This window comes from Papio anubis, chromosome 7 (genome assembly GCF_008728515.1).
Source record: "Papio anubis isolate 15944 chromosome 7, Panubis1.0, whole genome shotgun sequence".
Lineage (NCBI taxonomy): Eukaryota > Metazoa > Chordata > Mammalia > Primates > Cercopithecidae > Papio > Papio anubis.
Genome location: NC_044982.1, coordinates 34,122,189 through 34,138,275, shown reverse-complemented (window position 1 = coordinate 34,138,275; position 16,087 = coordinate 34,122,189). Strand labels below are relative to the sequence as shown.

The 16,087-nt window shown below is 44.7% G+C and overlaps 1 protein-coding gene across 18 annotated transcripts in view; it reads left to right on the top strand.

The window, feature by feature from the left end:
• The window catches only part of RGS6 (regulator of G protein signaling 6), a 629,077-nt gene that overhangs the window by 583,767 nt on the left and 29,223 nt on the right, over positions 1-16,087 (top strand). For all 18 annotated transcript variants that reach the window (XR_004184869.1, XM_031668021.1, XM_031668024.1 and 15 more), the window contains exon 16: positions 14,633-14,722. Coding sequence is in view for 17 of the 18 variants with exons in the window: in XM_031668021.1 (XP_031523881.1) it covers positions 14,633-14,722 (90 nt within the window). In the remaining variant the exon portion in view is untranslated. The remainder of the gene's footprint in view (positions 1-14,632; positions 14,723-16,087) is intronic.

Sequence of the window (16,087 nt, the reverse complement as noted above, 5' to 3'; positions counted from 1 at the left end):
TCTTCATCTGTAGAACAGGGTTACAGTGGAGCCTCTGCATAGGGGTGGAATGGGGACCAGGTGAAAGGAAGCATATCAACCACTAACAGTGTCTGGCCTACAGTAAGACAGAGTAAATACTACCATCTTATTTTTCTAATGTCACTAATATTCTCTTTTTAAGCTTTTATGTTTAATGTATTTGGTGAAAATTTTAAAATAATTTTGTGTAACCTTAATGCCCAGAGATAACCCCTATTTTGGTGTATTTTCTTCCTTGATTTGTGTGTGTAGCTATGTGTAAGGTCTGCTCAGGCTGCTACAACAAAGTAGCACAGACTGGGTGGCTTAAACTACAGAAATGTGTTTATCACAGTTCTCAAGACTCAGAAATCCAAAATTAAGGTGTCAGCAGATTTGGCTGCTGGTGAGGGCTCTCTTCCTGGCTTGCAGGTGGCCCCTTCTTGCTGTGTCCTTGCAGCAGGATGTGCACTCTAGTCTCTCTTCCTCTTCTTACAAGAACACTAATCCCATCATAAGGGCCTCTCTCATGACCTCATCTAAACCTAATTACCTCCCAAAAGACCCACCTCCAAGTACCACCACACTGGGATCAGGGCTTCAACAATATGAAATTTAGGAAGACACAACATTCATTCCACAACAGGGTGATTTTGCAAATAGCGTGATCCCGTAACCTGCCCTTTACCTAAAACAGGGGTCAGTTAAAAAACTAAATTTTTCCTAAACAGAGCCAGATAGTAGACATTGCAAGCTGTGTGAGTCATGTGGTCTATGTCACAGCTATTCGATTCTGCCATACAAAAGCAGCTACAGTGCAACACCATAGCAATGTAAACGACACGAGGACCTATGGCCGTGTTTATTTATGAACCGTGAAATCCAATTTCATATAATTTTTCACAACATACAATTCTTCTTTTAGTTTTTTTTTCAGCCACTCAAAAACATAAATACTGTTCTTCACTCGTGGGATGTAAAGATCTAGATCACAGGTCTGTATCTGCAGATTGGAATCCCAGGCTGTAGTTTCTGACCCTGTGCTAAACAAAATAATTTAGCACCTGTAATGAAAATTATTGAAATGCTTCAAGAAATCCAGAAAGCTACAGGATAGAGGATTGGGCATGATGGATCTTCAGTTTCGGGGAGAGAGTAAGTTAGAGGAGACTTTGTTTTGGTGCAGCCATGGCAACCCAGCAATCTGAATTGTGAATGTTTCTATATCAGGATTGAGTGTTGTGGCGCAAAGGTCAGCAGGTGCCTCCTAAACTATTGGGATTACAGGCGTGAGTCACCATGTGACTTTTTTATAATTAATCTACTTTTCAAAAATCTGACTAAAGAGAATACCAGAGAGAAATTTTAAATTTCTCTCATTTAACTTTCTGGAAAATCAAGTCATTTAGGCATCTGTCCCCACCGTCTTCTGTTGTCTAATCCCATGGTTTGTCCCTAGACATCACTCAACACTGCCTTACCTTCCTGGCCAGCGCAGGCTGCCTGCCCCAGCAAAGTAGGCACAGTTGAGAAGTTCCCAGGTATAAAAAGGAGGTTAAAATCCTTAGCAGCCCATGACCAGCCAGGACTTGCATTCAGATAGATGTCCTCACTTGCTGGCCAAGGTTCTGCTCAGACCACACTGTCTCTGGATTGTTAGTGCTGAGGGCTTGGTGGTTGCACTGAGACCTGGAGAAGTTCTAGTCCCTAGAGAAAGGCCAAGAATCTAGCAGTTCCTTCTAGAATTATACATTTAAATTATTAAAACTTTCTCTTCTCAGTTTGCCCCTCTGTTAAATGGGGATGTTAACACCTCAACCCATAGGGCTCAGGGTCTCTGGGCAGCTTCCTCAGCTGGTCATGATGGTTCTCATAAACCCCCTGTGGTGGTCATATGCTTTAACGTTAGCTCTCAGTAGCCTGAGTGAAAGTACAGCCAGATTTATGGATGCACCCGAAGCAGGGAGTGGGGTGCAGCCTCTCGCCAAGGGTTTTGTTTCTTATTTGACCACACGCATTGTTAGAGCCAAGTTAATTGCCTGTATTTGCTTCCTGTGGAAATATTTCACAAGACACCCTGTCAGCCTGGGCCCAGCATTTGCACTTGTGTTTTGCTGATCCGTTTAGCTTTTCTGAAAATTTGGGCCAAGACCAAATCTTTCATAAAGGCCTGTGGGCTGTGACCATAGCCCTCAGCTGTTTGCTGTGTTGTTCCAATTTCATAGATTTAGCCTTGTGAGAGGAGAAAAAAATATGGACCATGATTATTTTTTTTAAAGGACTCGGTTCTTTATGCTATGGATTGAATTATCTGTTCCCAACCATGGGGCCTCAAAGGACTTACACTGTCACCTACTTGCTATGTGGTCTGAGGCAAGGGCCTTGACCTTTTGTGCCTTAGTTTCCTCATCTGGGTGATGGGGGTGATGTCTTCTCTACAGCCCGCTAAGGATTTTAGAGAAATCAGATGAGGTAATAGCCCTGAAAAATCTTTGAAAAAGTAAAAAGTGCTATATATTTGTAAGTGTGAACTCACGAAAATTAATGACTTTAGTACTGTCTGGGTTTCATAATTCCAAGATGGATCCAAAAGAAATTCTCTCAAAATATCTGCCCTTAGATGGGAAAAAATGCCAGAAAAGGATATAAAAACGGAATTTTCAGGTCCTGGAGTGCATCCTAAGGAATCTGAGCTTCTCATCCTGAAGACAGTAGCAAGGCATTGAAGGCTCTTACCTGGAAGAGGGTGAATCCCATGGTGATGGGCAGCGTAGGCTGGAGCCAGGAGAGAGATCAGAATCCTGGGGTATGTCATTTAAAGCTCTGCTGGCAGTTGTTGGTGGAGAGAATTAAACCACAGGAAGTATTGAGAACCTTCAGCTGCCTTGTAGGGCATTTGCCTCTTTCCAAAGCCTTCACAGGCTCTAGAAGAGGTAGGAATCAGCTGCCAGCACAGTGGCTGCTTGGTTTCCCTTTTACAAGTCTCAGAGTACCAAGGATGTTCCAAGGACGATGTCCCTGGATCCATTCAATCATGTATCCATCTGCCCATCCACCCATGTCGTGAACATCCATTCTCCCATTCAAGTTGGGAGACCCTGACCTGTGCGGCCTGATGTTCTGTGCAGAGGGAAATAACGTGGGAAATAGGAGGCCCGGATGGCTTTTTTCACCATCAGGCAGAGCTTATCTAAAAGCACATCATTCATTACAAACAAAACCAACCAGACCTAAGAAAGCACTTTATTGAGATAGGATTGGATTGGAAATCTGTCCTTTAAGTGGACTGATAGTGGAATAGGATGAGCCAGCCCAACCCCATTGGCTTTGTTCCTTGCAGTTCCCCACCTCACCTTCCTATTTGTCCCAACCCCACTGCTTTTCTGAGCTGTGGTACCTGCTGAGATACCCCACCCTGCCCTGTACCTGGAGTGTCTGGGTCTTCCAGACCTCTGGATTTGAAAGTTCTTTCATGGGAGCAGAAATTTGATCTTCTTTACCTTTTATAAGTTCCTACATCACAAAGGTAATGCTGAATGCTGAATGTCAGCTAAATGCTGACAATTCATTCCAGAATTACAACATTTTCAGCTGTGCCTATCATCAATGAAGCAGGGGACAATTTGTCTCTTAGCTTTCAACTTTGGAGAGACAACCTTGGGGAGTACACCTAGTAGGTAGTCAAGAAAGGCAGGTTAAATTAAATTCCTACAATGTGCCAATTCAGCAAAACTTAGAAAACCCACTAAGTGTCAGATGTTCTAGGCGCTGTGAATATACAAATGCATAGGTGGGTTCCGTTCCTTAAGTGGCCCTTGGTCTGACTTACCACAGCTCTACTTGGCCATGATGAACTCACAAAAGGATCAAAGAGCATGCTCAAGGCCAGAATGAGGTCTGAGTGATAAAAGACCTGAGAAAGATACCGTCAAGTCCACACCCACCATGAGCAGACAAGAAGTCTCTAGCAAAGAGTTTATATTATTACCTAAGTGTAGACGTTTAAATGCAACTTGATTAAGGAATGCAAGGTTTCTATCATTTGCTTTATTTAAAAGCCAAAGCCCAGTGGAGTATGATTTCAGGTTTGCCCAGATTACTCAGAAGGAGAAGTCTTCCCAGCTGTTCATCTTTGCTCCAGTGGTGGAGGTGGTGGCATTGCGTGCCAGTATCACAAGACCACACCAAGTTTCCTGGTATTAATCCTCTATTGGAGGCCATTTCCTGTTAGACTCTGATGCCAGACATATTTTAATAAGGAATTCTGTGACACTGCTTGCTCCAAGAGTTGCTCATTTTATCCTGTGGGTGGTTTTATTTTTGGGAGATGAACAGCAGAGGGAGGGATGCATTTTGCAAAGAATAAATCAGTCGTTTGTGATCAGTTCTGTTTATTACCACACAGACTAGTAGTTCCTGACAGCTACTGAGAGAATACATCAAAGAGTTCAATTCCAAAATTTCTTGGTTGCTACTTCTGAGCCTAGGTTCCTTACACCAAACCCCATGACCTCCTTGAGGAGGAAAAGGAAAACAGTTTTCTAAGTTAATATCCCTGGCATTTGGGTAGGTGAAAGACAATATGCAAAGCTGTCTTTGAAGCTACCCTTATCTAAGAATAGGGATTGAACAGCATGAAAATACTGTGCCCTTTGGCTAGTTAAATTAAATCTGTTTTTATAGATGCTTTGCAGAGTAAAAGCAAATGATCATTTACTCTCACATCCTCTTATGACCTGGAATGATGCCTTATGTGGAAACAAGGGGCTCCCATGTCCTACTTAGGAGGCTAAGGAAATCCAAAGGGGGTGCTTCTCATTTTAGATCCACATGGTCCCAGGTTGTTCATCCAAAGATGCATCCAGAAGGAGCAACAGCTTCCTATCTTTCACTTATGTGGATGTCCGTATTGCAGTATCTTTTCTGTTGCCTCTTCTATGTTTGTTAAGCAGATACGGATTTGTGGTCCACTTCAAGTCCTCACCGCCATGCTGTCCTGCAAGAACCATGCTGAAGAAAAGCTCATTTTCCCTAGGCTTCAGCTAACCATGCCTAAGGTCTGAGGACATTTGGTCAAACATATTCAAATATCTTGAAAGGTGAGGCTCGAGGATACAGACTTATGACTTCCAAATGGCCCATCAGCCCTCAACACTTTACCAGGTTGGCACCTTGCTTCCAAAGATGTTCACAGCTCCCTTCAAGTATGGATGGCAAGTTGTGCATGGACTGCCTGTTAAGTGAGAAACCAGAGCCTGGGCCATCCCTTGTGTCTTGGCCATTACCATTGCTCACAGCAGTGATAGTGAATGGTACCCGAAAGGGAATCGTAAGCAGTGGTCATACCTACTAGGATGACTCAGATTTAGGACTCAAGAGGAGGCTCCTAACTTTCCTGCACCCACACATGGAGGGACTTTGTCTCAGCCAACCAGTACTGACTCCCCTTTGGATCCAAGTGAAGGACAATGAAAAGCAGCACATCAATGTGAGAAGAGCATGAGCCTGGGGGTCACACAGCTCTGGGTTCAAATTCTGGCTCCATACTTACCTTGGGTAAGCCACCTGACCTGTTAGAGTTTCAGTATCCTCATTTGTAAAATGGGGGTATTTAAACCTAAACACTGCTTCAGAGCAAACATCACCAACAACTAAAATAGTACAGCTAGACTCTGCTCCCAAATCCTCTTTGCTTCTTTCTCCAGAATCTCTCTCATCCCACAAATCATCCCTTGCAAGGACAGTCACAGCATGAAATTATTATTGCCACTTGACATGTATAATCATTTTTGTAGTGCTTCCACTTCTACTTCCACATTTAATTGTGTGATTGACAGGACTAGAAAGGTGAGCCTTTGGCTACCAGTCCAGTTCCTTCTCCATCACCCCACACAGCAGCACCACATTCTGTCCACACAGCCTCATTTTCCTTCAAGAGACTACGTGGGACCCAAAAGCTCCCAAAGTCTGGATGTGATTCTAGGCAGCTTAGGTATGGAGGGCAGAGATGAGGCACACACACCTGTGAAAAGAAAAATAGGATACTTGAAAATCACAAGAAGAGCTCTTGGCCGCTGTGCAATGCTCCAGCCGAGTGGTTCTCCACTGCAGGAGGACGTTCTGAAGCTGGGAAATGAGATCTGTGCTGTCTTAGGAGCCCACAGCAAAGGAGAGGACATAAGGGTCTTCTTGAGGAGTTCAGCTGCGTGCTTGCAGCCCAGGGCCCCAGTCATTTGTCTGATTACCTTCCCCACCTCTTGAGAGAGTCACTGTGTTTTGTCAAAAAGAAAGGAGATTTCCAAATGAGGACTCTCATAGCAAAATATTGATTTTCAGCAGGTGTGGTTTTGAGACAGTTTGTACTGCATGCTCTCTCCAGCTCTCACTGTGCCTTGGACTCTATTGATTCTAGCTGGTTTTGATCCTGCTTTAGCATCCCAGGCAAGCAGAGGTCCCCTGGCCCAAGAAGAGAAAATAAAGGTGGAGTGGCTCATCGGGGTAACATCCCTGCACTACAGCCATCAACCACTCCAGGGATATGATGCCTCCCACTGCTGAGGACTCTAGCTAAGACACCAGTGTGATTTAGAGCCCTGAAGCATTGGTTTATCATCATATAGAGAACCACCCTCATCCTCTTTGGAGGAGGTGCCTCTCCACTGCATCCCAAGATGGGAGTGACCTCTGGTAGTTCTGCTTATTCATAGTCAACTCGGTCATCTCTGTTGCATAAAGAGAGAGAGACAGAGGGCAAGAAAGAGACTAAGAGGGAGGGAGAGATGAAGGAAGTGGGAAGGGAAGGAAGAAGATAAGGCAAGACAAAATAAAACAAGACAAGACAAAGCAAGAAAGAGAGAGAGCACGCGAGCAAGTGAGCGCGCTTTTTCTCCATCCTCTTAGGAATTTACTCTCAGCAGGGGCTTGGCTTGGCTGGTTTTGCCAGTGACTCCCTTGCACTTTGCAGATTCTGAATATACATTTCCCTTAAGACTGGTTGTCTGCAGAATAGGGGAAACAAATCAGCACCCCCATAAATCAGCAGAGGTCACTGCCAAGAGCTTTGTACACTTGCTGTCCCTGGCAGAGATAAACTCATTGCATTTGGGAAATGGCCAAAGACCTGAGTCCAATCTTAATTCTCATTCCCAGAAAAATCTCAGTTCTCTGTTCACCCACCCCCTGTTTACTGTCTTTGTGTTTCCTAGACAAAGCTGGCAAGGAGGAAAGAACACAGTTCCATAACTGGATCATCAAAGGCTGCATTTTGTTGTTTGGGGGAGGAGTTGCAGGGCAGGAAAGAGTCACAGATCCCTAGGCTGTGGAAAAGGGAGGCCCAGGTCAGAGGGAGGCTGAAGCCATGAAGTCTGCACAGGGTGTGAGAGATCCGCAGAGGTTCTCAGATTCTGTTTTTCTCAGACCTGCACCTTGGAGCTGCTATTATTGCTGTGGTTGGTTGCTCCCTTGAAGGGTGGTTGAGGCTGTTATAATGGTGGGCAAGGGCTAGCAATGGGTTTGGCAAGGTAAGACCACCTCACAGGATTCATCCTCCAATAGGTTGTGTTCTTATCCTCTCATGTTTCCCCCTACATCCTCACCTTGGTATCTGGCTTTGGAGTTGGCCATATGCCATAGAGAAGATGGGAGTGGTGCCTAAACTGCTCCTCTGACCACATGGGCCTCCTGAGAATGGACCACCTCTCTCTGCTGCCCTTTCCTCCTTGCCCCTTGATTGTCTTTCTCCTCTGATAGATCAGACTGTGAAGCTGCAAGACCAGACCCTCCCTCCCGGCAATTCCCACAGAATTAGGAGACATATTTCTGTCTGTTTACTCAGATCTTTCCACTTTGATGAGAATCTTTCTGGTTGGTAGACCACCATTCCCCACTTGTAGCAGGATATGTCATCCCCGGGTACACCCATTCATACCCCGTGCCTGTACCTCATCTCTGCAGCCCTTAGCAGAATTGGCTAAATGCATCTCTGTGCAAAGTCTATCTTGCCTAGTTGGATCTAAGCTTTTTGACATTGGGGACCTATTTGTCTTATTCAGGCTGTTATCTCAGTGTCTGACACAGTGTCCTGGCACCTAGTAAATGCTCAATAACTATTTGCTGAATATTATTTTGATTCAATGTTTAGGCATCTGCTTTATCCTGCTCTATTTTGATTGGCAAGTTCTTTCTCTTCATGAACCAGGCTTTTCCTTCCTACAGCGAGTCTATAGGAATTAGCTGGATCAGAGGGGAAATTTGTTGCTGAGCCAGAGGAGCTGGCTAGGAAAGGCTTCCTCACTGCTCATGGGGCAGCAGAGGGGTATTGTGAGATACTGATTGGGGATTTCAATTCCTTTGAGAAGTCAGAACAAGAAGCAGGGAATTGTTGCTTTGGAGAAGGGTCTGGAGAGGGTCCAGGCACTATGATAGGCTTTTCCAGATGACTCAGGAGCCACCTGGCTCTGTCAGCCAGAAAGAAGCGATGCCTGATACAAGGAGACAATGTGTCATTTTTACTCTGGACTAACATTTGTACCTAAGCGTTAAATGTTAGAATAATTTTACCGGGTGTGGTGGCTCATGGCTGTAATCCCAGCACTTTGGGAGGCCGAGGCAGGTGAATCACTTGAGGCCAGAGGTTTGAGACCAGCCTGGCCAACATGGTGAAACACTGTCTCTACTAAAAAATATATAAAAATTAGCCAGGTATGGTGGTTCATGCTTGTAATCCCAGCTACTTGGGAGGCTTAGGCAGGCGGATTGCTTGAACCTGTGAGGTGGAGGTTGCAGTGAGCCAAGATCACACTGCACTCCAGCCTGGGCAACAGAGCGAAGACTCCATCTCAAAAAAAAAAAAAAAAAAGTTAGAACAATTTAAAGAGACGACAAATGAAAGCAAAGACCAATGATACCCCTCAGCCTGGGCTCCGAGACCATGAGGGATGGCTGAGCCAAGATACTCATGCTCCTCTGAGCTGAGTGTAATCCTCATTCTCCTTCTGTGCAGAGAGCAAAATTCGATGCAGTCATAAACCCAAACAAGTATGGAGCCAGTAAACTCGCTGAACATTAAATTCCAACAGGCATTTAGGAATGCCATCAGTGAACATGTATATTCGACTAACATCTGACCCTGTGCTAGACACTATGCATCTGTAAAAGATAAACACATACTGTTCCTCAAGGCACTTAAGAGTGAGCTGGATTTTTGTCTGAAATTTTCAGAAAAACACTTAGTGAAGTATGTTCACGCTAAGTTTGTTAAATCAGAATGCGTCTGGACTATCCAAGTAGTCTCAGAACCAGGCCACTATTTGAGGCCAGGTGTAGTGGCTCATGTCTGTAATCCCAGCACTTTGGGAGGCTCAGATGGGCAGATCACTTAAGGCCAGGAGTTCGAGACCAGCCTGGCCAACATGGTGAAACCCCATCTATACTAAAAATACAAAAATTAGCTGGGTGTGGTGGTGGGTGCCTGTAGTCCCAGCTACTCAGGAGGCTGAGGCATGAGAATCACTTGAACCCAGGAGGCAGAAGTTGCAGTGAACTGAGATTGTACCACTGCCTGAGTGACAGAGTGAGACTTTGTCTCAAAAAAAAAAAAAAAAAAAAAAAAAAAGAACCAAGCCACTGTTTAATTTCGTTTGAGTCCTTCCAGTGGGTTTATTCCCATCAGTTGGGTAACTCCCCTGCTTTTGTAAATATGATGGTATCTCAGGAAGAATAAGTCCCAAAACAAGATTCCTTGGGTTCCAACCAAAGATGAAACCAAGAGGTCCTCACATGTGACCAAGACATTTTCTGCTTTCTACTTTCACTTTCTTCTTGTTTATTTTTTAAATCGAGATGTAAAAGTTGTATGTATTTATGGTATACAGCAGGAAATTTTGATATATGTATACATTGTGGAATGGTTAAATCAAGCCATTTAACATATGCATGGCCTCACACACTTATTGCTTATAGTGAGAACACTTGAAATCTACTCTCTTAGCAATTTTCAAGTATGTAATATATTGTTTCTAACTTCAGTCTCTAGTCACCATGATGTTCAAGAGAACTCTTGAACTTATTCTCCCTCTCTAATTAAAATGTGGTGTCCTTTGACCAATGTCTCCCCAGTCCTTCCTACTCCCCACCAGCCCCTGGTAGAACTGCCATTCTGCTCTCTGCTTCTGTGAGTGTGATTGTCTTCCATTCCATATACAGGCACACCTCGTTTTATTGCACTTCCCTTTACTATGCCTTATAGATACTGTGTTTTTTACAAATTGAAGGTTCGCGGCAACCTTGCATCAAGTGAGTCTATCAGCACCATTTTTCCAATAACGTGTGCTCACTTTGTGTCTGTGTCACAATTTGGTAATTCTTGCAACATTAAGCTTTTTTATTATGATTATATTTTCATGGTGATCTGTGGTTGGTGATCTTCGATGTTACTGTTGTAATTGCTCTGGGGGTGCCCAACTGCACCCGTATGAGACAATGAACTTAATCAATACATGTTGTGTGTGTTTGTTTTCTGACTGCTTTACCAACCAGCCATTCCCCCCATCTCTTTCCCTCTCCTTGGGCCTCTCTATTCCCTGAAATGACAGCTATATTGAAATTGGGCTAGTTAATAACTCTGCAGTGGTCTCTAAGTGTTCAAGCAAAAGTAACAGTCACATGTCTCTAACTTTAAATCAAAAACTAGAAATGATTAAGCTTAGTGAGGAAGGCATGTTGAAAGCCAAGGTACACTGAAAGCTAGGCCGCTTGTGCCAAACAGCCAAGGTGTGAATACAAAGTAAAGGTTATTGAAGATTAAACATGCTACTCCAGAGAACGCACAAATGATAGGAAAGCAAAACAACCTTATTGCTGATGTGGAGACAGTTTCGGTGGTCTGAATAGAAGATCCAATCAGACACTACACTCCCTTAAGCCAAAGCCTAATCCAGAGCAACGACCTACCTTGCTTCAAGTCTGTGAAGGCTGAAAGAGGTGAGGAAGCTGCAGTAGAAAAGTTTGAAGCTAGCAGAGGTTGGTTCAAGTCCATAACATAGAAGTGCAAAGGGAAATAGCAAGTACTGATATAGAAGCTGCAGCACATTATCCAGAAGATCTAGCTAAGATCATTGATGAAGGCAGCTGCACTAAACAACAGATTTTCAGTGTAAACACCCTTATATTGGAAGAAGATAAATCTAGGGTTTTCATAGCTAGAGAAGAGAAGTCAATGCCTGGCTTCAAAGCTTCAAAGGACAGGCTGACTCTCTTGCTAGGGGCTAATGGAGCTGGTGACTATAAGTTGACACCAATGCTCATTTACTATTCTGAAAATCCTAAGGCCTTTAAGAATGATGCTAAATCTATTCTGCCTGTGTTCTATAAATGGAACAACAAAGTCTGGATGGCGGCACATCTGTTTGCAGCATGATTTACTGAATACTTTAAGGCCACTGTTGAGACCTACTGCTGAGGAAAAAAAAATAATATTTCTTTCCAAATATTACTGTTCATTGACAATGCACCAAGCCATCCAAGAGCTCTGATGGAGATGTACAAGGAGATTAATGTTGTTTTCATGACTGCTAACACAACATCCATGCTGTAGCCTATGGATCAAGAAGTAATTTCAACTTTTCAGGTCTTATCATTTAAGAAATACATTTCCTAAAGCTATAGCTGTCACAGAGAGTGATTCCTCTGATGGATTTGGGCAAAGTAAATCAAAACCCTTCTAGAAAGGATTCACCTTTCTGGTTGCCATTAAGAACATTCGTGTTTCATGGAAAGAAGTAAACATATCAACATTAATGGGAGTTTGGAAGAAGTTGATTCCAGCCCTCATGGATGACTTTGAGAAGTTCAAGATCCCAGTGTAGAAAGTAACTGCAGATGTGGTGGAAATAGCAAGAGAACTAGATTTAGAAATAGAGCCTGAACATGTGACTGAATTGCTACAACCTTATGATAAAACTTTAGTTAATGAGGAGTTGCTTCCTATGGAAGAGTAAAGAAAGTGGTTTCTTGAGAATGGAATCTACTCCTAATGAAGATGCTGTGAACACTGTCAAGATGACAGCAAAGAATTTAGAATATTGGCCGGGCGCGGTGGCTCACGCCTGTAATCCCAGCACTTTGGGAGGCCGAGGCGGGCGGATCACAAGGTCAGGAGATCGAGACCACGGTGAAACCCCGTCTCTACTAAAAATACAAAAAATTAGCCGGGCGCGGTTGTGGGCGCCTGTAGTCCCAGCTACTCGGGAGGCTGAGGCAGGAGAATGGCGTGAACCCGGGAGGCGGAGCTTGCAGTGAGCCGAGATCGCGCCACTGCACTCCAGCCTGGGCGACAGAGCGAGACTCTGTCTCAAAAAAAAAAAAAAAAGAATTTAGAATATTACATCAACATAGTTGATAAAGCAGCAGCAGAATTTGACAGGATTGACTGTAATTTTGAAAGAAGTTCAACTGTGGGTAAAATGCCATCAAACAGCATCACACCCTACAGAGAAATCCTTTGCGAAAGGAAGAGTCAATGGATGTAACAAACTTCATTGTCTTATTTTTAAGAAATTGCCATAGTCACCCCAGTCTTCAACAATCACCACCCTAATCAGTCAGCATCCAACAATATCAAGAGAAGACCCTCCTCCAGCAAAAAGATTAGGACTCACTGAAGGCTCAGATGATCCTTAGTATTTTAACAATAAAGTAATTTTTAATTAAGGTATGTACCTTGTTTTTTTAGACATAATGTTATTGCACACATCATTGACTCCATATAGTGTGAACATAATTTTTATGTGTACTGGGAAACCAAATATTTCTTATGACTTGCTTTATTGTGGTGGTCTGGAACCAAACCCACAATATCTCAAAGTTCTCCCTACTTAAGTGAAGACACATGGTATTTTGTCTTTCTGTACCTGACTTATTTCACTTAACATAATGTTCTCCAGGTTTGTTCATGTTGTCACAAATGATAGGATTTCCTTCTTTGCTAATGCCGAATAGTATTCCATTATGCCCATATACTGCATTTCCTTTACCCATTTATCTATTCACTAATGGACGCATAGGTTGACTCCATATCTTGGCTACTGTGCTCTCCCTTTCTTTTGTGCTGGGTAAGGAGTGAGTCTTGGTGAATCCTTGTCATTGCTCTGGGTTTTTCTGGCCAGACATCTCTAAAATGTGTCCCCCAGCTGATGGGAGGTCTCTGCCTCCTCCTTCCATCCCTTCCCTGGAAAGAGCACCAAGGAAGAGATCCTTAATGACCAGTCCTGCCTCTCAGCTGAGCACTCTCCTCCTCCCTGACCAGCTCTCCATTCCCCTCACCACTAGGGCCTTTGTCTGGCTTCGTGGGAAGAACAATGAGCATACATGGGAGAAGATGCTTCTTCCATCAGGACAGCCACTAACTAACGAGCCCACCATCCCCAGTGAAGGCCAACCTCCCTCCTAACACATTCTGTCTTGGAACAGCCAAGCTTTCCTATGCAGCTGAGCTGAATTCCACTTCAATGGATAAATAATATTTTGTCCACTGACAAGTCCTCTTTTCTAATGGACCAGGATTTTCCTACCCTTGATGGGGACAGATCTGTTTGGAAGGGACCACAAGTTTCTAGGAATTAGCTGGAAATCAGGGGTGAAATTATTGGCCGAGGCCAGAATGTATAACAGATGCCCCTGGGAGCCGAGGAGAAGAGGTGGCACCTTGCTGCAGTACCTACGCCTCCTGGGTGTTAGTTACATATCCTGTGATGTGGTTGCCAAGAACTCCTTCCAGGAGGAGGTTGTGGCCCTGAAATGCACAAACTGACCCAATTGCATTATTGCCTGTTTTTTTAAATTAAACTTTTTATTTTGAGATACGCATCAATTCTGATGCAGTTGTAGGAAATAATGTGCTGTTTACCCAGTTTGCCCCAAAGGGAACATCTTGCAAAACTATAGTGCAATATCACAGCTGTGATATTGACATGGCTACAATCCCCTGATTTTATTCATATTTCCCAATTTTACTTGTGCCCCATGTATGTATGTGTGCATTTAGTTCTATACAACTTTATCGCATGTGTTAAGATGTGTCAAAATATGGAACCATTCTGTCACCATAAAGATCCTTCCTGTTGCCTTTTATAACCACACCTCCCTCGTTCCCTTTCCTCCTTCATCTTCAACCCCAGCAACTACTAATCTGTTCTTTGTCTCTATAATTTGTCATTTCAAGACTGTTACATAAATGAAATAATATGGTTTATAATCTGGAGCTTGGCTTTTTCACTCATCCTAATTCCCTTGAGATTCATCCAAGTTGTTAGGTGGAAGAACAGTTTGTTCCTCCTCATTGCCGTGTCTGGTTTTAATCATTAAGCACACCAACATGGCACTCAAGCCCAGTTACAAATCCTTTGGGACATGATCCTCAGGGATCTTTTATTCTAATAGAGCCCATATGTTTTGTTTGGTGCTTCTGAGTTTGGTGGGGGAGGGGGTGGGACATGTTGCAAGTTCTTCCAGGTACACGCAAACATACCTAGGTTCCTTCATCTCTTTCCCCAAAACAGTGATCACTTGGATTGTAATATTCTTTAGCACTGGTTGACAGCCCTTCCTTGTGTCTCCTTGTCACCTTCCTCCCCAGGAGCACATCTACAAGCTGATGAAGAGTGACAGCTATGCCCGCTTCCTTCGGTCAAATGCTTATCAGGACTTGCTGCTGGCCAAGAAGAAGGTATCTTTGGGAAGGGCAAGCTTGCTCTTCTTAGCACTGTTGACTCTTGCCTGCTGCTTGCTGCTGGTTTGAAATGAGAATATCATCCCTTGGGTTTTATTTATTTCCTTTTTTCTTCTTTCCCTTCTCTATCTGCTCCCATTCTAATGGAAAACAGTTAGAATTGTCACCACCCCAGCCCCACTGCAAGGTCCAGGATGGGGCATCCTGCCTCATCCCTATTGCCTCTCGCTGCATGTCCTGCCCATGGTGGGGTAGGGGGTGGGTACATAGGGTGACAAAACGCCAAGGCCACAGTGGCTCAGCATAGGAGGGCAGGGCTGGCAGTAACACGTGTAAAACCCTTAGGACACCGGAGAGAGCCCCTCACTGCAAAGTCCAGCCCCCTCACCTCAGACTTCTCTCCCTGACCAGCCCAGAAAGGAGTATGAGGCCAGGGTTGGGGCAGTTCCCTCACTGGACAGAAAGCCTTGTTGGTTTCAAGAGCACGATCAAGTACCTGAAGTCATCCTGGGGTTTCTCCCTCCTTGACACCCCTTTCCTCTCCCTCACCTGCCCCACGGTGTTGCCTTTCTCTCTTAACCAAGAAGTAACTGCACCCAGCTCCTTCCTCCTTCTCCTTAGAACTCGGCCATGGTTCCTTGCAGCCCATAGAGTCACGGATTTGGGGCGCAGGGGCCCTCAGCATGCAGGTGAGGGGTGACAGAAGCGGGGATGAACTCAGCTAGAGTCCTGGGAAGAGTGGAGGAAGAGCAGGCAGGAGAATAGGGTCCAGGAAGGGAATGGAGGGCAAGAGAGAGGGCTCCTGGTTTCAGTACACCTGCCCACCCTTTGTGCTTTTCAGTTCTGATCTGAGGCCCATGTGTGGTTAAGTGTGGCTCAACTTGCACCACACCCCATGACTTCTGTGCCATGGCACTTAGGAGCACATGCAACCCTTTCTTCTCCCTCCTGGCCTCCCGGCCCCAGGTCCTAAGCACGTGGTTGCCCATCACACGCTCTCCGTTGGGCTGCCTCTCAGCCACGCAAGCCTTCTCTCTGTGTGCTGTCACCCTCATGTGCCAGGATCCTGTCTGCGTATCTGGTTGGGACCACACAACTCCAGAGTCCTAGAGAGCGTTTATACCCTGCTCTCCTGCCCTTGTGTAGCCCTGGGAAGAGGCCATAGAGTCTGAGAAAGGGAAGAGGACTTCTGGGGCATCCCGATTGTCAGCAGCCCAGCTCTCTGGGTTTCCTGCATCCCTCCCCTCAGGTGTGGCTATGTGATGGGCAGTGTGGAGCCTGGCCTCCTGTCGACTCCCCTGATGGAGGATGTCAGTGGAGGGGCTCCTTTGGAGGAGGCTGACGCCCTCACACATGGCTCTA